General features: G+C 32.5%; 2 protein-coding genes across 2 annotated transcripts; both read left to right on the top strand.

Annotated features, from left to right (window-relative positions):
- The first annotated feature begins 1,852 nt into the window (after positions 1-1,852).
- LOC100241332 (homeobox-leucine zipper protein ATHB-13) lies at positions 1,853-4,221 on the top strand. Its single transcript, XM_002276853.4, has 3 exons — positions 1,853-2,576; positions 2,693-3,069; positions 3,647-4,221. The coding sequence occupies exons 1-3, from the start codon at positions 2,450-2,452 to the stop codon at positions 3,998-4,000; spliced, it is 858 nt and encodes a 285-aa protein (XP_002276889.1). The 5' UTR covers positions 1,853-2,449; the 3' UTR covers positions 4,001-4,221.
- Positions 4,222-22,567: 18,346 nt separating this feature from the next.
- On the top strand, positions 22,568-23,462 carry LOC100263597 (uncharacterized). The gene has a single exon (XM_002276971.5). The coding sequence runs from the start codon at positions 22,686-22,688 to the stop codon at positions 23,289-23,291; it is 606 nt and encodes a 201-aa protein (XP_002277007.1). The 5' UTR covers positions 22,568-22,685; the 3' UTR covers positions 23,292-23,462.
- The last annotated feature ends 2,584 nt before the right edge of the window (positions 23,463-26,046 follow it).

Here is a 26,046-nt window from a genome sequence, read left to right as displayed (position 1 = left end):
GTCCTTTTATTCCTTTTAGATACATCCCCATTGCAGAATAAAGCTACCAATGATTTTTCCATCAAAAGATACATATGTATGACAACTATAAGCCTCCCTACTCCAACCCCCCCATAAATGTGCCTCCTAAGGCCCTCTCCCCCATGCATGTAACTACTCCTTGATGGTCATATTCAGATATCTGTTCGCCTTCCAATTCCTTTCTTTTTCATTATTAATTTACTGTATTTGTATTTTGTAACCACACCCCCCCAGCCCCACATATTAAAATTATCACTATAAATATAATTCCGATTTCAATTTCAAGGCTTCCTTTAAAAAATTTGTGTAACGTGGGCGATCATCCATGAGAATCATTACCCTTTGTGAGGTCGTTGTCATACGTACTATTAATTCTAGCAGATTAATCAGTTGATGGACTGGTTTAATAATTGCCAACAGGTTAAATCGTCTGAGGATTTGTGACATTGTATGTTTGTGGGTAATTTAGCCGTCTCGGGACCAGATGCTGGATAATTAAATTCCTTGGATGGGTCCTGTTTGTTTGTTTTCGATATATGTTATTGGCAGAATCAATTGAATAGGGATAGGAGAATGAGAAATAATAGTGGAAATGCGGATAGAGCTTGGGGGTTATGTGGAGGACATCCTATCGCTCCCCTGTATACAAAATAGCGATGCTATTGCTCTATTCTACTACAGTTGTTGCTTTGGATGAGTGCTGCCACAGTTCTACAGGCCTTTGTGGACCCTTCCCGCACTCCCTTTATCGATTAGATTCAAATTAGACTAAACCATCCTCATCTCTCTCTTCCCTTTTCTTACTTTGCAAACACTACTTTGACAAATCAATTGCTCATAAAAGGAGTTGGTAATTAATTTTAGTCGGATCCTAAAGGCCTTTTCTATATAAAACCAATATTTCAACCACGTGAAAGGATCATTATTCACTTTTTAAGACCATCATAGCATATTAAATTTTTGTTAAAGCACTATCCATAAATCATTCAACAATTATATCTCCATCATTATCTACAAATCTTTTAAAACATCCTTAAAGATTGGTACTCAAGGCTAATATGCTTAGGGGTCATGAGGGTATGCGCTGTGATCATTTGAAAAAGAGAAGGTCAGCAACAACCATGTGTAATGTATATTAGGCCTTGAACGGTTAAAACACAGAAAGGTGGTAAACTGCATGCATGGTTAGGAGTTAGGACATATTGGAAGAGTGAAAGGAAAAAAAAGTTACTTTTGATTGTGTGTGAGAGAGACAGAGCGAAAGAGAGGGAGGGCTGGGGGAGGAGAAGAGAAAGAGGAAGGAAAGAGAGGGAGAAAAGGACAAGAGAGGGGGCCATAAGGGTGGTGTGGCAGCAGAGAGAGGAGCAGTGGGAGTGGGATAGAGATAGACATAAGGGGCACAAAGACAAAAAAGACCAGCTCGGTAGGGCTGAGGAGCAAGGTGCTTGGGTTTTTCAAACCTCTCTCTCTCTCTATCTCACGCATAGATTAAGCACACACATTGCTCTCATCAAGCCCCATGGGCTGAAAGGATAATGGATGTGAAAGAGCTTCGTCCTCCTGCACGATACCTGTTGGTGGGTTAGGTAGCAACGCCTGCCCCCTTCTCGGACCCATCCCCTAGATTCCTGCTTCCCCCCTCATCTCTCTCTCTCTCTATCCCCACCCTTCAAAACTCTAAACATACAGCCAACTCATTTCTCACTTTTCTCAAGTAACCTCCTTTTCTACACGTAACTTATAAAAACAACATAATATATCATACAGTTTTTCTAAACTTACGAGTTTATGTATGAATCATAGTGACCATTTCTTTTTTCTCCTTCGTCACCCACTTCTCATAAAATATAAGCCCCATTTTCTTTTCTTTTAGCAAAGGAATCAATCAAATATAAATATGAAAAGGGTCTGCTTCCTTCTAAAATTTGTATCCAAGGACAACTATCTTTTATTAACAACTTGTACCACTCTCTGTCTCTTAAGAGCAAGGGAAAATATCCAAACCCTGAAAATAACTACAAATTAATGAAAGAGTTTTTACACATGAATTTATTCTTTTTTTTATTTATGATAATGATCAATTGGTACTAATTACTTTCCAAAGAAAAAGCTATAGGCACATCTACTCCCTCTCTTTATATAAAGGAAAATAAACTCTTCCTAGGAGCTGATAAGGTGTGTAAGTTATCCGTTACACCAAATTGCGCATCTCCTTCTGATAAACAAAATTTTTACTTTTATTTTGATTTTTGTTTTTCTTTTAATGCAACAGAGAAATTATGTGATATATTGGGTCTCTCAATTCATTTTATCATACTAAAGTCTGTCCTCTTGGGAGAGTCTGCACCCCCCTTTCTGTGTCTCAATATGACAGTCAGATCATCAGCACTAAAGTTTTTAAGATTGGTGGCACGAGCCTAGCTGGGTCATGACTTGCAATGGGATGGCTTTCTTCCCAGCCAATTTCATGCTACAGACTCCCCGCGAAGATGATCATCAGCCTCCTAACTCTCTCAATCCAATTCTACCCTCATGCGCACCTCAAGATTTCCATGGTTCTACTCCATCTCCCTCTTTCTCTCTTTCTTCCTCAACTGCCCATATGTATATTTATTAAGACTAATATGTTGTCATGGGTTTTCAATTCAAATCGATGTTTCTATTGGTTCAGGTGTTGCATCGCTTCTAGGAAAGAGATCCATGTCGTTTTCAGGTATTGACGTGTGTGAAGAAACAAATGGGGAGGATGATTTGTCTGATGATGGCTCACAGGCCGGAGAAAAGAAGAGGAGGCTGAACATGGAGCAGGTGAAAACACTTGAGAAGAATTTTGAGTTGGGTAACAAGCTTGAGCCCGAGAGGAAAATGCAGCTGGCTAGAGCCCTTGGTCTGCAACCAAGACAGATTGCTATATGGTTCCAAAACAGGAGGGCCAGGTGGAAGACCAAGCAATTGGAGAAAGACTATGATCTCCTTAAGAGACAGTTCGAAGCAGTTAAAGCAGAAAATGATGCACTCCAAGCTCAGAACCAGAAACTTCATGCTGAGGTACTGTACATATGTCTCTTCTCCAGTTCATGAATCTGCCTCTTTAATTAAGGGTTTTCATAACCCTATGTCCTTAACTGGTTCCCTCTTTCTACAATATTCACATCTTTAGAAAGAAAACATTCAAATGCATTTTTATTGAAAAGGGATCTCAGAGGTTTGCATGGATTGTATTGATTCTGGGAAGAAAGTTTTGGGAATCATGACCTCCCCCTTTTTTGTTTGAAAACTCATCGAGCAATATTGATCCTGTTGACTTTTGGTTGATCATGACTTTCAGGAGAACTTTTTTATCTGTTGGTGGAATCCTTGAACCAATAATTGTTTTTGACAAAGCATCTTTTCCCATTACCTTTTGATGGATTGATTGATCATGGTTTAGAAGCGAAAGGGCAATCCTGCCTCAGAAAAATAGATGATCTCTTTTGCATAGGTCGGCTAGTTCATATCATTTTGGATGGGATTAGTCTCATTATTTTACACATATTTTTAGTAGGAAAAATCTAGCTAGCATCTGTGTGTGTGTGTGTATATGTAAATACAGGATTCATCTTGGTTGGTTAAACAATGGCTGCAGATGTTGGCGCTAAAAAGCAGAGAGCCAACTGAGTCCATCAACCTCAATATTAAAGAAACTGAGGGTTCTTGCAGTAACAGAAGTGAGAACAGTTCTGATATCAAGCTAGACATCTCAAGGACACCAGCAATTGACAGCCCTCTATCCACCCATCCAACCAGCAGACCCCTATTTCCATCATCTATTAGGCCTGCGGGTGTGGTCCAACTCTTCCAAAATTCATCATCCAGACCAGACCTTCAATGCCAGAAGATGGATCAACCAGTCAAAGAAGAAAGCTTTTGCAACATGTTCTGTGGCATGGACGATCAATCTGGATTTTGGCCATGGCTGGAACAACAGCATTTCAATTGAATCCAACCCCAACTACGCAATAGAGGAATATAACATTCGCAGTTTGGCAATGTTTCAGTGATCAGATGATTAAGTGGAAATTTACCATATCTTAATTATGAGTTTAAATTCATGTTTTGGTGTATTGAAATTGGTGTATAAAGTAGAGTATATCAAGTTGAATTTCTGGTGGGCTTCAGATCTTTATTGAGCAATAAAGGGGTATGTGTTTTTGAGTAATATACCGTGTTTCCTACACTCAGCTGGATGTTTGTTCCGTTGGATCACAGCCAAAACTTCCCAAGTTCAATTATTTATACTTGCTAGCGACTATGAAATAAAGCGATGCTCTGCTCTCATTTTTAGTTTCTTTTTCTTTTCTTTGGAGTCATGCCTTTGTACTACTAAAGAAAAATCTGCTTGCAATTAAATGTTTTGAAGAAAGAGTCCTTTGTGATGATTTCTGCTGACTTCATCAAATTCAGTACTAATGCTAACCACTGGCCTGTGAACGAAATCTACTCGAAGTTAATAAAGAATAAATTGATTTTGAGAGAGAGAGAAGGAAGCATCAGAGCACACATTCCAAGAGGAGAAAGAGGACAAACAGATGGAAGGGTGAAAGAAAACAAGGAGAGTTGGAAATGGTCATTCTCGTGAAGGGGACCTGGGCATTCTCGTGCTGACAAGGGAATGGTATCAAAAGCACGTACGCTCTTTTGGCACTCACCATAGTCTACTGCCTACTGCACTCTTTTTAAGTCTTTGATTCGTGATCCATGTATTCATTCATGTGACCCTCTGCCACTCACTCACCCACCCTCCTACCATCCAACATACTCCCCCTTTTCACCTCTATTTCCTCGCTCCTTGTCCCCGCTTCCCTACTTTTCCCCTTCACTTTTCACTCTCTTCCAATCTCCTTCGGATCCTTGTTTTCCACATTGACCACCTTCATCTAAAATCCTTTTGTTTTCACATTCTTTTATTTGCATATTTTTATATGTCCTTTTCTTGCGGCCTTGACAACTGTCCATTAATACAATCAATACAACATTGATTTTCAGTTATGCTTGAATAGGGTGCTTCATATTTGAACTTAGAGGACTTAGTACAGATGGAAGTAATAGTTGATGAGTGTTTGTGTTGTGTTGTGAAGCATGATTTGAAGTTTGAAGAATCCATAGTTGCCAGATTCTTGACGTATATATGGACAGCATTTGCATGCTCACAGACAAAGTATACAATCCTGGTGGGGACATATCATCAAACCATTTCTCTCTCACTTCATGAGAGTGAATATTTAGTTACCTAGTTCCTGCTCCATTTAACTGAATTTTAGTTTTTTTCTTTTTTGGAAAAAGCCTCATAAAAAATTATTTAAGGAACAAGTACTAATAGTAGCCACCTGGTATACATTGATGCTTTGAACAACTACAAGTACTAATATTACACTTCTCCTATGTATGGAAGCCTGAAATTTATGAGAGAGGTAACTTTCCTCTAATGAATTGCTTCTCCAAAGGGTAAATAGTACCTACTGTCCACCAATCCCACAACTGCAACCCTCTAATAGAAAGGGAAGAAAACTCGAGGAAGGCATCCAGCTCACCTGATCATTCTTAAAACTGCATGATTTTTAACCGTTTAATTCAAACTAATCTCAGCAAATCCACACTTTTGTTTCATTTAAGCAAGTATAGAATGTCATTAGCACTTCTAAGCTTTTAAGCCAAAAAGAACCAAAACCCTCCTGGGTTGTTTTAGTTAAGAATCTATGCATTAAATTCATCTGCTGGACTCTCCATGCAAACTATTTCAAAAAGTTAGAATAATCAAGAATCAAGACAGCATGCATTTTAGAGATGAAGAAACCCCACCCTTGGAGATTCCAAATCCAAATTTTGTTCATTGGAAGCAATGCTAGTAGATTTTACAGTTGTGTTGCAAACAACTGTCATAACAGATGACAAGATTCAAATATCGCCCCAATAACCCCAGCTCTCTATCCACAAACACAATCATGTGACCAAATCTGCAAGGTCTTCTTGGGATTAGTTAATTATCTGATATTAATGTTACAGCCAAGAAGGAAGATCAAGCACGTAATTCGCGCCATTTTGCATTATTTTTTTAACAACAGATCATGAGACAAAAGAGGATTAGATCAATTCAGACATGGCTGGAAAATTTTGGAGCTTGATTGCAGCTTCATATGCAACACACATTACCTTATGTTTAAAATATGTGTTAGTGGGAACATAAGAAATTGTTAATCATTCGGAGAGCGCGGTGGCCACGTGCTTAGTGGGAACGCGTAAATTAAACAGCTATTAGAATATAGTCAATCTGTTAAGCATGTTTGTGATTTTTGCGATCATAAAATGAAAGAGCACATGCATGTGATGGGCAATAACATGAAATGGCCATCCCCTTTGCTAATGCCTTGATTAAATGACACCTTATAATATGGATATGGTTCTGTTGTCAACGACTAAAATAATGGGGAGATCCATGGAAATCAGTAGAACAAAGCATGTTTATGTGACCTTGAAGTTGGTGCTGAGGACTTGGTTTTCCGGGCATTGATGTCTACTCTGTAAGTGGTGTGTTTCTTAATCAAGCCTAAAGTGCTTTTAGAGGGTCCTTGAGTCCCCCATCGTCGGAGCTTTGGATTTACTTCAAGTTCAAGGCAGTTGAAATATTTAACCAACTGTAAAGTTAAATAAATTTGTGAGACCTGGCAGCACTCCATTTTCTTTGTCCTTGAATATTCAGAAACGCATCTGCTTATCTGCCACAATTCTTTTTCCCCTACGGCTATGGTTATTAGAAGAAAATGACGTGAGTTGAGTGAAAAATAAGAAATCGTGGCAAGTGTCATTTGTCAATTGGTTGGTGAGGATGAAGGAAAAATTGTACCAAAGATTCTCGACTTTGTCAAAGTTGGAAAAGGTGATTTTGAATATGAAGGGCTACCCGTTATACAGCTCATCACTATTTATGGAAAACAGTGCAACTCTTTCAATTCTTTACAGTTCCTCTCTTTTTATTTTTTATTTTTTATTTTTTTATTTTTTTGGATCAATCTGAAATGACCCTGTTAGCTGATGCATGATGTTTTGCCTTTTGTTTCTGTTTATTTACAGTCCTTTTTTGTTCCATGCCCAAACATAGAAATCCAGTTCGCAGGCCGATCCATAAGAAGTAAAATTGGGCCTTTGCCGTGCACTAACACGATCACATCGTTCTATTGTTCAGTTATGGGCCTCTTCTAACGTGAATCCAGATCACGGCCCATGCTGTTATATGCACATATTTAGATTCAACAAGGATGCAACTTGACCCGGTTGGGTCAAGTTGATGGCTAACCCGAGTCTCGATTTCTAACTCGAAGTATTCAACCCACCTCCAATTCTCTATACGAGATAAGATAAATAATGGGATATATTATTCATCCTTTTATTTTTATCCATTATATATGAGATATGTTAATTTTATGCTAAGATATGAGATATGCATATCTCATATATCTTAAATTTATTTTTTTATTAATTTTTTATTCTTTTATATACTCATTTTACAAAATAAAAATTCTTATTATAAATTAAGTTTATAGTTAAAAAGAAAAAACTCAAAAAAATATTTATAAAATAATATTAATATATAACATATAAATTATTTTTATATACTAAATAGCATAATACAAAAAAAAATTATTTGTAAAATTTTAATATTTTAATCATAAATATTATTAAACATAACAGAAATTTTATTTTTTAAAAAATAGAAAATATTGAAATGTGATATGATTTTTATTTTAATCACGGGAAATAATATATATTTCATATCATTTATTATTCATTTCATAAATTAAATATAAATATAATATAATATAACATATTTATTAAATATACTATCTTAAAATATTATGTCCAGACGAAATATATATAAACTGATATCATATCTTATTGAAAATCATACATTATTATATGTATTTTCTATATAATGAGATATGATATCCTAAAATATACATATTATATCATATCATATTTTGTCAACCAAACGAAATTATAAAGTTTTTTAAGTAGCTTCTTTGGTTTTTAGAAAAATATGAATCTCTTGCATGTAATTTTTCAATGTTTGAAAGATAGGTGAATGCAAAAATAAGGCACATGTAAAACTAATAATATAGTTGCATGTTACCATGAATTTTGCTATATTCCACGAGACATAGAAAATAAACAGATACCTAATTATGGATGCTCATATTTGCATGTATACATTTATAACACGACCAATCCAATAGGTGCCCTGCTGAATGAAAAGTCCACATCAATGTGCAGGTTATGAAGTTAAATTAGGTTTGATACAGTGATAAATGAATGTAACTTGTATACTTGATAGCTAGGTCATGTCATATGAAGCTCTTAGTTTTAAAAGGCATAAGTAACTACCTCTTTCTCATCTTTCTTCTCTCTAGTCAAGAACTTATAGCCCCTACAACAAAATAAAAAGATGATTACAAAATGCAAAATATTTCACTAATATAGCTCCAAACTAATTTTAGAGGCCAAAAATAAATAAATAAATAATCTAAAATGACCAAGTTATATTCACTACATAGAATTCATAAACAAAACCTTCATTTTAGTGGCAAAACTAGGAATTCATTCTAAGGGCAAATAATATTAGATTTATTCAAAAGGGATAAAACTATACACAATTGAAAATTTGGCTCATAGTTTTAGAAGGTACAAGATACACCTAATGTGCATGGTCATCCTACAGCCTAGGTGCAAGGGCGAGCTTTAGTGAAGTGAGGCATGCTCTAATTTATATATATAATTTTATATAATATAGTTAAATTTAACATGCAATTATTTTTTCTAAGCACATATATCATCAAATATTATCCAAAAATTCAATCTAATTAAAAAATAATATATATATATATATATATATATATATATATATATATATATATATATATATATATATAATTAAGCATCATAATTGTTAATCCATATTCAAATTCTTAAATTTTTGAATAAAAACATATAATTAACAACCTATAACTATATCTCCACAATTCAAAATTTAAAAAAAAAAAAAATTTGGTTAACATATTTGCCAACAATAATCAATTATCACTCATCCTCCAAACCCATATACAGAATTATCATCATTTCTTGAATCATCACATTTGTAGTCCCCATTTTTTTCATCTATTAAATCAATTATTTCTTTATCTTCATCTATTAATGAAAAAGTAAACATAGTTTTAGAGCTTGAAACTATTTCCCCAAGTATTGGTACCATGCTTAAGTACTTTGTTTTAGCACTGGTCTCAAACCTAGTCTCCACAACTCCAATAGCTCTAGCAACATCATCCCATGTCAAATCATGCATCATCATTAAATACATAATCATCTTGTACACCTGCATGAGAATCTTCATATTCAATTCCTTCTATCAACCATTCATTACTATCATTTATATCTTTCAAAGAGATCATATTAATGGGGTCTTGTTGATTGTATCTTCTCTTCAAGGCATGATTATACTTAATGTACGCCAAATCATTCAAGTATTGATGAGCTAACCTATTTCTTCTCTTGCTATAAATTTGCAAAAATTTATAAGCACATAAATATATTTTTAAATTATTAGTTACATTCAAGACTCTATTACTTATAATTGTTTTAATTACTTATGTTTTAAAAAATATTCCAATTTCATTCACAACCTAATGCACTATATTTTTTGTTAAGGGCTTTTATTACAAACCTTTGCAAATTTGGAGTTAAGGATCTATGTGTAGTCCATCATTCAAATGTAGTATAAATATTACTAGTTTAGTGAAACAATTTACCTATTTTAGCAAAAATAAAATACAAGCAATTAAATAAGCGAAATTAAGTAACTAATCAAGTGGTTTAGTCTTCCTTGTCATCAAAAGTTAATTCATTCACGAATAGTCCTTAGAAACCCACTTCTCTTACAACACTTTCTTGCATAAAACAATTTCTTGTTAGTCTTAACATGTATTTATATAAATCACTAAGAATATCTGCGTCATGCTCCATTTTTTAGTTTTTTTTTGTTTATCATAGAAGAATTCTAAGTTCAAAAGAATCCAACCACATGTAAAAGCCAATAAAGCTGAATATCTCACCTCTTATAAATGATTTGAAGATTTCTTTATCATTCTCTTCATTTCCATTAAAACTTCTAATAATCGTCTCCTTAGCTCTATTCATAGCCTCATAAATGTATCTCATACGAGGTTTTCTTTCATTATCAATCAAATGAAGCATATGAACAAAGGGACCAAAAACTTTTAAGCAAAAGATAATAGTGTTCCAAAATGAAGACATTAGAATTGTGTTAGCTATACTTTTCCCCTTTGGTTCTTTTACCCATTTGCTATCTAACCAATCTAAACTTGGAAATATCTTTCTCAAGTTATTTTTTTGTTCATACAATCCAAATAACATGGTGAAGGTAGTATAAAATCAAGTCTTAGTAGGCCCAAGTAATTCTCTTTGTCCAATAAAATGTCTCATTATGTTGAGTAGCTTTGAGTGGTTATAAATATAGTCATTTAGTACTATATCCCTCTTTAATGTCCTCTTGATGTTTGGTAGTTTTTTAATATCCTCCAACATCAATTCGAGGCAATGTGTGATACATGGTATCTAATGCAAATGTGGCTACTTTAATTTCAAATACCTCCTTAGGCGACATTATACAAAATACATTCATATAAGTTCTAAGATATATAACTTGAGTCTTAAAAATTTAAATTTCAAATTCAATAAATAGTATTTCTTACCTATCATCACATAATTTGAGTAAATATCTATTATAACTTGAATTACATTTTCTTACCAACTTACTCCGCCCATTTGTCAAGTAATTCAAATATTTTTCCTCTTGTCTTAATCATCGAAGAAGTATCAATAGATTCTATAAAAATGTTTCCTTTTACACCATTAATCAAAATTTCATTGAAGTTCTTTATCTCTTATTTGTTCATCCATTCGACTTAATTGAACATCCAATGTTTTTCTATTTCATCATGTGATCCTTTATAAAATCTTTTGTAAGAGTCAATTCTTTATTAAGGTTAATAACTATCACTACTACAAAAAATCAAATTAATGGCACTTGATTTTGTGGCGCTTTTAAAATATGTCATTGTTTATCAATAAAAGAGGTTAATATTGGCACTTGGGGTAGGAGACATGTTCTTGGTGTTTTGTGGAGAGAAATAATGGCATTTTTAAATAAAATGGCGCATTTTGAAGCGTCATTGAACCAAGTATGGTAAACCTTGGCACTTATAGGAAGTGTCATTTTCTCTTTATTATATATTTAATCTATTTTTCCCTCATTCAATAAAATACCCACAGGCCACAAACCCCAACCTCAACTTGAGATCCACACAAAAACTCCCATTGTAAGTTGTTTGATGACTCAATCGGCAAGCTACAACCAATTTTTAGAAAGTGCAGTAACAAATGCATCCAACTTGCACTAGCATCATCTTTAGACATCATCCTTGAGAAGCTTTGAAACCCTTTTTTCCTTGAATCCCATCCACCAAAAATTAAATTGGGAAGAATCCTATGAGTAACCATTGGAAACTTCATCATTGGCCACCACCTTCCTTTGTTTCAATCACTGTGGCCCTCTATAACCCAAGGCCACAACCAATGACCGAAATCGAGAGTTCATTGACAACAACAATAACCATCATTGTGGTTTGATCCTCTTAATCTATAATTTATTCATGTAAATATCTTTTTATCCAAAATGTTGGGATCATTTCTATTGATTATAGTGAGTTATTCTTCTACTAAGGGTTTTACGAGTTGCGCAAGATTGAGTTTTTGAAGTTGTGCATGTTAGGGTTTTCAAAACTGTGAGGGTTTGAGAAGATTGTAGGTGGAGAGTTTTTGTTTATGTTTTCTGGGTTGCAAGGTTTGTCTCTCTCTCCTTTCATTTTTTTTTTCTTTCTGTGTAATTTTGTTTCCTCTATTATTTGATTACCATTACTTCACCAACTCTGATTCTGGTTTTTCAACCTCTTCCACATTTTTTTTTTCATTCATTGAATTTTGTTTGATGGTTTTCAACATACGACTTCTGGTTTGTGGGTCTGCTTTGTTAATTTCATTTTTTCTAGGGTTATCATTGCTTCCATTTATGAAATGTCAATTTCTCCATTACATTTGTTACCCTATGAAGTCTAATTTTTGGGTAAATTGAAGTTGCCCAGGAGACTTGTTTTGTGTTTTTGGATTTATTGCTACATTTGCTCTGTTTTATTTATTTATCTCTCTCTCTCTCTCTCTCTCTCTCTCTCACACACACACACACACACACATGTTTATTTCTTTGGTGTGAATACCTTATATGACAAATTAGTTGGCTAAAGTGCCCTTTGACATTAATAGTTTGGAGCCATGAAGCGAGGGCGATCCAGACCTCACATTCTGACTAAAACCGACACATGGTCCCAAACCCTTCCATGGGTCCAAATATGATGAATGATCCATACCTAGGAAGTTTCTGAGAATGCATATTTTTAGTTGGTTGATGACATATGGGCCAACCGACCACTGCCTTGGATGGGCACAATGATGCTATTGCTAACAAGTCCACTGCTTCTAGCTCCAGATGAGACCATCAACAACATCTTTCCATTAACTCCCCTCATTTTCAACCACAACAATGTCAGGAAAAGAAATGATTCCTCATCAAGCCTCATTTTGAGTGTTTAAGATACAATAGTTTGTATATAAATGGTGCTTGAAATCCTGTAAAGTCTTTTAGGTTTAGTAAATAAGAAAAAACACACCCGTAAAAAAAACACATATAAGTAAATGAATAAATAAATAAAAACAAACACAAAAAAAAAATGGAAGTAAAATCTGAGACAAGAATACGTAGTCCTAGTTTCTTGTGTGAATAATAAGTAATGTGTTTTAATTAACTCTAGATTAAGGAAATGGTTTTTTTCTGTTGAGAATAAATGTTATATGGGGTTTTTACTTTCTAAATTACATTATATTAAGAATCTATTTTGTACAGATCATGGCATGTATGTATGGTCTTTTGTTTAAGGGAAAACTTGCAATAATGGAGTGGCATTATGGCATACGTACAGAAAACATACTTTTGATCATACAGGTAATGTTTTTAAAGTTGTTATATTCTCTTGGTGTGTGACTTCTTAGAAACCTCATACTTGCTTAGGCATTTTCTAGATATCCTAATAGTTTAGAATCTAGATTATCTCATAATTAGCATCTCAGTCATTGCTTACTTTAATATTATTACATGCAAAGTCTTGAACTATAAATGTCTCATCATTATCCACTTGATGTCTCATTCATCAAAGAACAAGGAATCATTGTTTTTTTTTACTCAAGTCTCATGAGTAGCTCTTCCTTCAACATCTCATTGAAATCTATAGTTGAACACTAAAACCAACAAAAATTCTCAACAAATCGAGAATTTTGAAAGAAAAAAAAATTAATTGATTTGGTAAGTTGATTTTCCTCATCTCTCTCTCACTTGCTCTCTTGTTGAACATGTGACACATTATTTACTTATTCATTCTCTCTTGATCATATGGAGTTTACATGGAATTTAAATAGATTTTACTATCTCAACCATCTCAAAAATGAAACAAATTCTTTTTCCATTTTCTAGGATAATATTAAACATGACTTTGAATGTCAAATTACAATTTGATGAATTGTAAAACACGTGAATCTTGATGAAACAACTCTCTTTCAACATAAATGCAAGAATCAAATTTCATTGGACAACTAATTAACTTAATGGTGGCCCAATAAGTGAAATCAAAACTTGTGAATTTGGCAATTATTGACGAGAACGTCATCTTCTGGTGTGATCATAGCTTCTAATCTTTATTTTGAGTTGAGGTGTTTAATTTATTTCCAATTTTTTTTCCTTAATTAGAAAATAGAGTTTAATTGCATTTAATTTTGAGTTGAATTGTGTTTGTTCGACGAATGAGTAGATTTCTAACCTAAGCTCTTAATTTCATTCATTATAATCAAGACCCACCGTTTTTCATTATTTTTTTATTTTTTTTATTTATTTCCACTCTATTTGGTATAGCTAGTAATATCAACTTAGGTCACCTCTCTTATCTTGTGCCTAATTGGTGCTGCCTTTTAGCACTCTATATATCAATTTTTGTAACTTGACATCATTACAAGAAAAAACTTAATTTGAACATTATTTTATTTAAGCCTTTTCTTCAATACCTTTGTGTATTTGATTATTCATATTAAGTTGTTATATTGTCAGTCAACAAATAGAAACCAACATATGTTAATCAAGAACTTATGAACCTATTTGAACTTTCTAAAGTTCTACACTAAAAATATAAATGTAACTTGGTATGTACTTTATATTTGTAGAAAATTTAGTTCAAAGAAGGATGTTGATTCAACTATTAATCACTTACCATTTTGCTTTATCTTATTCTTGTTACTTCTCTAATTCCAATTCTGGTTTTCAATTAGCCAATTTATTGATAATATATAAGAGGAAATGAAAAACTACCCATTGTACAAACTGCTAAATTTTTCATTTGTTAATTTTTCAAAGGTTGGGCAATATAGATTCCTTGAGATGCACATAAATAGATGTGGGATTAAGGAATAAAAAATAAGGTAAAGTTTGTAATCAAAATTGAAAATAATAAATTTAATTCATGAGGTAAATAATCAAAATTTACTTTGCTTTGGTTTAATTGAAAATTTCAATTTTCAGTTGTAATTTAGATAACTAAATTGCATTGTTTTTTGTTATTAAAAAAAATCAGGTGGATTTCCTATTTTATGAGCAAAAAATGATGAAATTAATTAATCTTGACACATGCATGGTCCTTGGTCCTAGTGAAGCCGAATAGAATAAGGAAGGAAATGCGGCTCCACTCAATATAGAGGGTTAATTAACTATATAAATAATAATATTTATTAATATAATCAAAATTTTATGTTATAGTTTTTATAGATGAAAAATTATTAATTGAATTTTGGAGGGGTTGTGGATATATGAAGTTTCAAAAATATATGGCCATTCGCATTTTCTATGCATCCACATGATGGGTTTCTAAATATGAAAATGCCAATATTGCAATTGGAATTTCTATTACAGATGCATTTTTCTTTTTGGAACTTGAAATTCATCATTTGGTTGTGCTTTTCCATTATATAGAACTCTAAAATGAATTGGTTTGCATAGTGTGTACTTTTGTACTATTTTAAGCTTTTGAATATATGCTTTGATTCCTAGTATATTCAATTGCAATACCAACTTAGAGGATGTGTAGTCGAGTTTATTTAAAACTAAAAATAGTCTTCATTTTATTAATATGTACATTTATTATTTGTGTCATATTTGAAACCTTATTTATATGCAAGGTTTAAATATTTGATTATTTACATATTTGGAACCTTATTACATGATTATTATAATATAGCAATTCCAACGAATAATCTAAGTTATAAGCTTTAGATATAAAATATATGGGAATAAGGATGGTGGAGGTATTGGTTGAGTTCTATTTTTTTTTTTTTTTTTCATATTATGTAGGTTTATCCTTTTGTCTTTGACTTTAAATATGTATTATGGTTCTTATCATGTTGATTGTAGGATCATGGAGCTCTTGATCAAGATGATAATTAGGTAATATTTCTCCTATTCTTTTCAACTAAATGAAGTTGTTATCTGGTTCAATTATTAAAAGAACTTGTTGGATGGTTGTATAAAGAGTACCTAGGATACTCAATGTGGGAGAAAAAAGAATAGGAATCTTTTGAACTTTGTTCCTCTTATCTTTTTTATTTTAATTTTTAGGATTATATCCTATAAAAATATGTTTATAAAATTGTCTACTGTTATCATTAGTCTTAAACTTTTTGTACTTGCTAATTTGTTTAATTATGAATTTTTATTTAGATAAATATAATGTAGTATTTTTCCTTATCATTTAGTATATCTATATATGGTTGTAGTTTTAAATTTATTTTCAAACCACAAAAAAAAAAACTAGAAAAAGAAAAATTTAAGAAATACTTCAAAAGAAGTAGGAACAAAGGAAGATGGTAGAACATCAAACGGTTCATCGACTCTTTAAGTGACCTTTTGGCCTTCTTAAATTTAGGAAATATTATATTTCTTTATTAGGTAAGTTGGAAATAGATTTTTTATGCTTGTAAGAACCCCCAACCTTATTAAAAACAATTTTGAAAATTTCTCTTGTAATTTTGAAAATTAAAGCTTCAAACCTTGGGGATGGTTGGTTGGTTCTCAGTTGCAGTAGGAATTTACATCTATTTATTGGTGTTTGGTTTACGAAATACCAAGAATTGTATTTCTTAAGAAATTTATGCTAGACCATGTATATGTTTTCTTTTGTTCTTGTCAATTAACTGGGAACTCAATCTTTAAGGTATAAAATTAATTTCTCATTCTAAATAATTCAATTACATATCATATCTCATCTTCACTTATTGTAATACCATGGCTAAATTAAGTTTTGCTTGACGTCAAAATTAGTATTACTTTAGATAGAAGACAAGGTATTGTATGCAAGAACATGATTTTCTTTATTGTTGAGAATAGATTAATGACTGTTAAGTAAGGAGTTCAAGTTGACGAGCAAACTCGAATAGCCTAAATTATTTTTTATAAAAGTTTTATATATATATATATTTTTTTTTTATAGCTTGCAAGGAAATTGGCTTACAAGAAGAAGAGAAACATTACAATGAAGCGATGCTGAAAATCATGAAGATGATATCATTTAAATCATGAAGATGGTTTCTTTTGTTGATGATATCATTTAAGTAACTAATCAAGTGGTTTAGTCTTCCTTGTCATCAAAAGTTAATTCATTCATGAATAATCCTTAGAAACCCACTTCTCTTACAACTTTTTCTTGCATAAAACAGTTTCTTGTTAGCCTTAACATGTATTTATATAAATCACTAATAATATCTACATCATGCAACATTTTTATTTTATTTTTATCATAGAAGAATTCTAAGTTCAAAAGAATCCAGCACATGTAAAAGCCAATAAAGCTTAATATCTCACCTCTTATAAATGATTTGAAGATTTCTTTATCATTCTCTTCATTTCCATTAAAACTTCTAATAATCGTCTCCTTAGCTCTATTCATAGCCTCATAAATGTATCTCATACGAGGTTTTCTTTCATTATCAATCAAATGAAGCATATGAACAAAGGGACCAAAAACTTTTAAGCAAAAAATATAATAGTGTTCCAAAATAAAGACATTAGAATTATGTTGGCTATACTTTTCCCCTTTGGTTCTTTTACCCATTTGCTATCTAAACAATCTAAACTTGGAAATATTTTTCTCAAGTTATTTTTTTGTTCATACAATCCAAACAACATGGTGAAGGTAGTACAAAATCAAGTCTTAGTAGGCCCAAATAATTCACTTTATCCAATAAAATGTCTCATTATGTTGAGTAGCTTTGAGTGGTTATAAATATAGTCATTTAGTACTATACCCCTCTCTAATGTCCTCTTGATGTTTGGTAGTTTTTTAATATCCTCCAACATCAAGTCGAGGCAATGTTTGATACATGGTATCCAATGCAAATGTGGCTACTTTAATTTCAAATATCTCATTATGTGACATTATACAAAATACATTCATATAAGTTCCAAGATACATAATTTGAATCTTAAAAATTTAAATGAAAAATTCAATAAATAGTATTTCTTACCTATCATCACATAATTTGAATAAATATTTATTTTAAATTGAATTGCATTTTCTTACCAACTTACTCCGTCCATTTGTCAAGTAATTCAAATATTTTTCTTCTTGTCTTAATCATCGAAGAAGTATCAATAGATTCTATAAAAATGTTTCCCTTTACACATTAATCAAAATTTCATTAAAGTTCTTTATCTCTTATTGCTTCATCTATTCGACCTAATTGAACATCCAATGTTTTTCTATTTCATCATGTGATCCTTTATAAAATCTTTTATAAGAGTCAATTCCTTCTTGAGGTTAATAACTATTGTCTCATGATAATTTGGTCTTTTCATACATACACCATATTAGTTAATAGTTTCAATCATTAGTTGAAAACTTAGATAAACAATTGCAATAAATAGAATACATATTATAAGAAAACTTTACCGACAATATTTGAAATTTCATTGGGAAAAAGAAATATTTAGTGATGAAATTTTAATTCGCCTCTAAGTTTTTGCTGACAAAAATATGTTTTCTTGTAGTATACTAGCATCATACATCCACCTTGTGATAAACATACAAGTTTTTTTCTTACTTTTTTGTTGTAGGCATCATTGATAGTAGTGTTCATCATTCCACCCTTCAAATTTTGAATAAGAATCTTTGCATTAAGAGTGATAAATGATCCCATGAAACCTTTTAGTGTTCGTTTTTTTTTTTTTTTTAAATGAAGATTGCATCGTCCTACTAGCACTTTCCCCTCAGTTACGAACTTCACTAGGAATATCAATGATGTTAGCGAAAGAGTTTTCATAATAATGTTTTAAAGATAACAAACCATGTTTGTTAATGAGTTAAAATAAAGATAGGTTTCAAGTACTAAATCGAAAAATTTAAGTGAAAAATCAAGATAATCATCAAAGGATTGAAAAGGCTCAAGGATAGCTCAAAGAAGTGCAAAACCTAGTGTGTATAAAGATTATTCATGCTTAGGAGTCCTTGTAAGATGTTCGCTTAGGTGCACTTAGAGTGTTAAATTCAATTTGTGCATGTTTTTCATACTCAGATCTTAAGCCTTAAAGAGTATATTCTTTAAACTTCAGTTTTAATCCAAAACATTTCAATTAAGTGTTATACAAGTACTTAAAGTTGTTGCCTAAGTAGTAGAAAAAATTAAATCTGAAAAGATGGGTTTTTAGGTAAAATTGGCTAACTGGTGATTACTATTCAAAAAGAGCATATTGTAAATAATAATTCTCATGAGTTTCACGTCTTTTGAGTAGTAATTATGCCTAAAACACTCAATTGACATGTTGTTTCCCTTGCAAGAGTTACTAACAAGTTTTATGAAATTTTGGAGTCATTTCAAGATATGATTTGGATAAATTGGTGACAAAAGAGATGAATCAAATTGAAGAGAACAAATAAAGTTAATGATGATCCAAATGCACAATGAAATAAATAATGCAATTGGTTTGGACCAGGATTTGGAGTTGATTTGGAGGTGGTTGAAGTGGAATCAAGAAAAAGAAATGGAAGAAATGGCAAAAAGGAGTTGAAAAACTATGTTTTTCAATTTCGCATGAACATGCGAAAAATTCGCACAATCGTGCGAAATGGACCGGAGGGGAATTTGGCTGCAACTCAAAGGGGAAAAGTGAAAACTAATTTCACACAGTCATGCGAAATGCTCCAGGAAGACAAAAATGGTGCTGATGAATTTTCCACTTCGCACAATCATGCAAAATTGCATTTTTTTTTTTTTTCCAGATTTCTTGGTGAGAAAGCCTCTAAAAGACCTTTTAGATGATGCTAAGTGTCCACTTGACCTTAGCCTATAAATAGAAACTTGATTTACTCATTTGAGAAACTTTTACATTTTTCTAATTGTAGAACTTTCCAGATTTTTTCTCTTTATAATTTTCTATTTTCCTTCATTTTCTCACTAGCCAAACATGCCTTGTGTGATCAAATCTCCAAGCATGAGTGGCTAAATCTCGTTTTTCTCGGATGAGGGGGGATCTAGAGGCAAGATCTATGGTGAAATTAGATAAATGAGCTTGAATTGCAAAGGTAATTTGATCCAATTGATTGATTAATTGAAATTTGGGGGTTTTTCTCTTCAAATTGTCTTGGATGATTACTACAATGCAAGCTAGGTAAATTCATCAAATTCTTAATGCTAGATTTGATGAGATTGAATAGTTGCATTGTGTAAATCATTGGAAGATAATTTAAGATGAATTGAATATATGATTTGAATTGATCTATTGGATTAAATGACCTAATTTGAAGAGAAATTAGATCTAAACCTAAAGCTAAATCAAAAATCAGTTTAGATGAAAATTTAGGTTTTCAATTTAACTTGATGAAAATTAGATCTCAACATCTATTCACCATGGAAATTGTTTTCTAGAAAATCCTAACTCCGAGAATTTCATATCCTATTAATTTTCTTTTATTTTACATTTTATTTTTCTTCTCAATTTCAAACCATTGTTACATTGATTTTTTAAATTGAATTTTCAAATCAATTTCACTTTATCACAATCACTTCTTCTCCTCTCATTCAAGCCTTAATTATCAAGAATAATCCATCCTAGTGGACGACACCTAAAAACCATTATACTACGGTAGTTTGTACTAAAACCATTTTTGATCAAGTACAAGTTGCTCTAGAATAGTGAATTAGGTTATAAATTGTGTTTTGATCAAATAAACAACGAAAAATCCAAACGATCAATTGGTTAAGGGATAACTCAATCGACTCAACAAATCAAGGAACTGGTCGATCAGTTACTCTTTCTCAATCAAGATCCAATCAAGGAGGCACTGAAACTCTTTCTTATCCAATAATCCTGTATTCCCAATTGAGATTCAATTGAGCTTTAACAATCACCTACTAAGCTTTTAATGCTCAATGACTAGTCAACCAATCAACCATAGCTCAATTAGGAAGAGCTTGTTGGAACATTTTTTGGTGCTCAAGGTTGGAAACCTATAAATTGAGAATTCCATTTCATTTATGATATAGAGAACATTTGCTCTTAACTTCTTACCAACCCGTTTCTTACATTCAAAGCTCTTATTTCTCTTTTAGTACATTAAACTTCCATTTGCAAATCATCCTAATGCACCTTTGTTGTTCATCTTAGCTCTTTTGTACTTGTTTCTTAATTGTGCCAAACTAAGTGTTTTTCCATTCACACTTATTAAATAAAGAATCTAAGTGTTAAGTGTTTCAAGTTGAGGATACACTTAAAGAGAAGTTGTAGTGCCCATCAAAACTAGAAATCTAAGTATAAAGATTTGGAAGCTTGGTTAAAGCTTCAAGGTAGTGGAACCCTCATTTGGGAGGTGCTTGAAAAGAGTAGATGTAAGCGAAATTGGTCTAACCATTATAAAATATGTGTTTTCCTTCTCTTTACCCTTATCACTTTACTTTTCTTACTTTATTATTGTTTATTAAGTGTATTTTTAAAAAAAAAAAGTTTTAAAAAACTCAATTCATCCCCTTCTTAGGTGTTTTCTTTAATTAAATTAGCCTTATTTCGCAAATGACACACATCTATTATTAACTTTCTCATCAAAATTTTCATTTTTGAAAACCAAACAAATCTTCATTCATATTTTGGTTCTTCATATTCATTTATTCTTTTTTAGTCTTTTTTGCATTCATATAATCTTTCATTTCTTCTATAATTTTTTTTAATATTTCATACACTTTGTAGCATTTCTATATCCACTAATAAGATGTTATTGTGTCTATAGATATCCCCTATTATTACTTTAATTATCATAGAAAATGAAAATGAGAGTGTTCAAGTTTTTTTCATTTAGCAAACAACATATTTCCATTCAGGATCTTTCCTTCCACTTCCATAACCAAAGTCAAGCTTTGACGTTCATGCCTAAAACGCTTACTTTTTTTTAAGGGCTTGTCATTAAACACCATATAAAGAACAAGACCAAGTAAGTTAAGGAAAAAGTATACACTCGAGAACATGTGTTCTTGTAGACACAATAATTTACACAAAAACTACTTTCTTAACTCATCTAAAAATCAAATCTAAGTCAATTAAACTCATTTACCCCAAAATGTAAAAGAAAAAATTAAAAAAAATCAATTGAATAATTAATAAGTTCGCTCTTTGATTTTAAGGATTTTTCTAAAGATCATTGCAAACCCTCTATTTTGTCCTCTTGGCACATTCCATTTAAGATTGTCCTTCTACATCCTTTGATACTTTAGTGTGCAATTGTGGCCATCTACTGAGCTATTTTTAAGCCCTTATTGATGGTCCATTGAGACTATGTCGATCACTAGATTTTTAGATTTTAGTATTCGATGGAAATTTTGAATGAAGGCAAAATGATTAAGGGTTTTTTTTTTTTTTTTTCACATATAGATGCAAACCTAGATTTTCAATTTCATGATATTTTTATATTACAAGTTGAACCTTTAGGAAAAAGTGTGTTTTCATACTCATATGAAAAAAAAAACCTCACAAAATAGGAATTCAAATAAATAAAATACAAATCTCAACTATTTAAAAATATTTACATTTTATACGCCTTTTTTTTTTTTTTTTTATCAAGAGTGCTACATTTAATCATTCAAGTAGTACATTTCTATGATATACATATCACCTTTAACCATTCAAATTATTTTTAAAGAGTTTTTATTTTATAATTATATTTTATATGAGTGTAGGGGCTCTTTATTTTATAGGGCCCTATTTATAAACTGTGATAATAATGATAATAATATAATCACAACGGACGGTGAGAACTGGCGGAAATTTTTTGGCCCACACGTGTGTCGTCCTTAGCCAGAAGAAAGAAGGAGAAGGCCCAAACCCATTACAAGTGGCCACCAATTTCTCTGCTCTACTCCTTAGCGGATAAACCATGGCTTCCACCTCCGCCACCACCTCCACCGCCCCAATTCTCTCACCCGCCACCACGTCTACAACCCACCACTCTCTTCAATTCTCTACCAAACTCTCCTTCACTAAACTCCCCTCCATACCCTCCTCCAGAACCAACAGGCCACATTCCAAGCTCCACGTATCCTCCCCCACCAACAAACCCACTGCCACGACCTCAAAGTCCACCTCCAAACCAACCGAAGAAACCATATTCTTTGACGGCGGAGCTCACTACGGTGACCTCGTTGCCAACCTCCTTCTGGGTTTCACTCTTCTCTGGTTACCCTTAACTCTGGCAGCAGTTTCGAGAGCCTTCTTTCTCCGGTACAGGTTCACCAATTTGAGGGTGACCGTGATTTCGGGACTGACTGGTCAAGATAGGAGCGACTTCTCCTACAAAGTGATAAAGGATGTGCAGGTGGTGCCGCGTTTTGTGGGGGAGTGGGGTGATATTGTGATTACATTGAAGGATGGAACCAAGGTGGACCTCAGAAGTGTGCCCAAGTTTAGAGAGATTGCTCAGTATTGCCTTTCCATGGCTGGTCAATCTTCGGTTTTGAAGGAGAGTGAGGCAAAAGGGTTTTGAGGGTTTGGTTGGGAAAATTGCATGGAGGTGGTTGGGCATGATTGGTCTCTCATAATTTTTCTTTTTCCTTTTTATCCCAAGAGGTATGTATATTTACATTTGGGTGATTTGGTAAAATATTGGAATTTCCTTCTTGTTGTGAAGATAATCAAAATGAATCTTGTGTTATAATGATTCTATTGCATTTTTGGGTGGTATTCAGATGGGTTTTTCTTTGCGATTTGTGGAGAACTTTTACAAGTCTCTATAATGGGAATTATTCCCTGAAAATTGATGTTGGCTGTAAAAAGCTAGAACTTTGTTGATCATGTGCTTCTGCCTGGAGAAGATAAAACGATGTTACTACTTTTTGCCATTTTTTTAAGACAATTTTGGACTAAAATATAGAGAATGTAGCCTTGGTCATATTAGAAGTAAAAATGAAAGGATAGTGAAAAGTGAAGGCCTGTAGATACCCAAAATAAATAATTTATTTTTTGTCTTCGATAGTTTTCGAAAGACAAAAGATAAATTTTTTAGAAGACCCTAATAAAAGAGGGGCTGCGGCCTGATACACTAGGTGTAGATGAAGATACCTCCCGCTAATAAGCATGGTTTTAAAAGGCTATTGAGGCAAGCCTCAAGACATGACTATGCAAATTAGCTAGAGGCTATAGCGCCTCTGTATAAGGTAATCAAGGCTTAAATCTCACCTTGTTGAAGCTAATGGCCTTGAGGTTATAGCCCCAAGGCCATTGGGACTTAAGCCTCAAATATTCAAAAGGTTTTAGTGGGTTTTTGGCCTTTGTAGGCTTTTTAGTGGGTTTAAGCCTCAATATCAATGGTTTTAATGAGTTGTGCATTTGTGGAGCTTTAGTATAGATTTATAAGTTTTGCCTTGCATCCAAAACTCAAATTAAATCTTATAAGAAATTTGGGCTTAGTTTACTACCAATAATCCATGGAAAGGAAAAGAAAAGAAAAGATTGAGGAGAAGAAATAAAGCAATTATTGGTGACTATAGTAGTTGAGCTTACATATGATCATTATTTTATTATTGATACATAAAGGAAAAAGATCACTACAAGTAATGAATGAAGAAGAATGGGTTGACATTAACACTTTGGAGAGGATGATAAGATATAATCATGATTCATTGGAGGATTATACTAATGATAGTGATGGTAGTTTTGAAGATTATTTGATGAAACCATGAGAGAGTAGAATTTTAAAAGAGAAAACGATGAACTAAATTAGAAACTATTCATAATGACATAATTAATTCAATTATTATGAATTGTATGGTTTTTTTGTTATTTCCTTTTAATGTCTTTTTATTAGTATTTTTATTATTATTTTTGAGATTTTTTTTCTTTTTATTATTAATTTGTTTAAGTTAAAGCTTATGCCTTGTTCTACCTTAAGGCTTACACTTTGCCTTATAAAATGCCTTAAGATTGCCTTTAGCCTTTTGAAACATTGTTAACAAGAGCATAGCCAAATGATGAAATCTAACATGGACAAAGATCCTGATTCAAGGGAATTTCTTAACCATGAGAGAAGATTACATATGGAGGAGTTTTTAGTACTTAAAATAGTTGTTTCCACACCTTTAAAAGACCTACAAGGTCTCTCACTTTCTACCCACGAAACTCTCGTACCAACCTAATGTGGTCTTTCTTATTGAAGAAGGCATCACCCATAAGGTCTCTCTTACTGAAGAAGGCATCACCCATGTGGTAGCAAAGAGAGAGGAAAGAAGATCCCATTTGCTCCTTTTTGTTTCATAGTGTAAGATAATAGGCTTAGCAATTTCTTTTTCACTTTTGTAAAGGATGCATTGATTTATCAAACTAAACTCTCACAATTGTTTGGCATCTCTCTCTCATGAAGCCTTGAAAACAGTAAATAGATGCTCTCCAACTTTTAATAATAGAATTGTCTCAAGAAGCAAGGGTTCCAATGCCCGTATCACTCATAACTTCCCAAAAATATGTGATCCGAACATTCTTAGAAGTAGTTAGGAAGTAAAGTGAAGGGAAAGACATACACAAAGGTGATTCACCACACTAATCATCCTTCTAAAAATTTTATTATCCTACCATCTCCTATCCTAGAGCGTGATCTTTCTCTAATATCCCATTGCCCTCACCCAATACCATATTGTCTCGTGATAGCTTTCTACAACCCTACATCAAATCCTTATCTTCTAATACAAGGACACCTATCCCAAACTTTCCTAAACTAACTCTAAAGGCCCTTTCCAAATGTAAATTTCCAACACCACTTGCATAACAATGCCTTATTAAGAGAAGATAAGACTTTAATTCCATGTCCTCCATTGTCTTTACCATTGCAAACCATCAACCATAACTAGAACAAACTCCAAAGGAAATTCCTTCGTATCTTTTCTTGTTTCTAATATACCCTCCTTTGAATCATAAAGGGAGATATAAAATAAATTGGAAAGTTGGACAAGGCACTCTTTAATAATACAAGGCTCCTATACCATTCCTTCCACAAAGCAAGCCTCTTATGGAATCTCTCCTCAATCACATCCCAAACCAATGAAGTCTTAAATGGGGCTCCCAAAGGAAGACCTAAGTAAGAGGCTGGTAGCTTACTAACCCCAAATCCCACTAAAGACGCTAAATCTTCCATAGTAGAGACCTTTCCAATAACACTAACTTAATTTTAATTTTTTTTTTTTTGGTTCCCCAAATTAATAGAATTAACTACTCCAAGGAAGCATTGTAGAAAAGGAAAATGTCTCTAG

Source organism: Vitis vinifera, chromosome 1, assembly GCF_030704535.1.
Source record: "Vitis vinifera cultivar Pinot Noir 40024 chromosome 1, ASM3070453v1".
NCBI lineage: Eukaryota > Viridiplantae > Streptophyta > Magnoliopsida > Vitales > Vitaceae > Vitis > Vitis vinifera.
This window is presented reverse-complemented; position numbering and strand designations above follow the sequence as displayed.

Coding starts and splice junctions, on each gene's coding strand:
- LOC100263597 (XM_002276971.5), top strand. CDS start 22,686: ATGGCTTCCACCTCCGCCACCACCTCCACCGCCCCAATTCTCTCACCC.
- LOC100241332 (XM_002276853.4), top strand. CDS start 2,450: ATGACTTGCAATGGGATGGCTTTCTTCCCAGCCAATTTCATGCTACAG. Junction 2,577..2,692: donor CGCACCTCAAGATTTCCATG/GTTCTACTCCAT, acceptor CTATTGGTTCAG/GTGTTGCATCGCTTCTAGGA. Junction 3,070..3,646: donor ACCAGAAACTTCATGCTGAG/GTACTGTACATA, acceptor CAATGGCTGCAG/ATGTTGGCGCTAAAAAGCAG.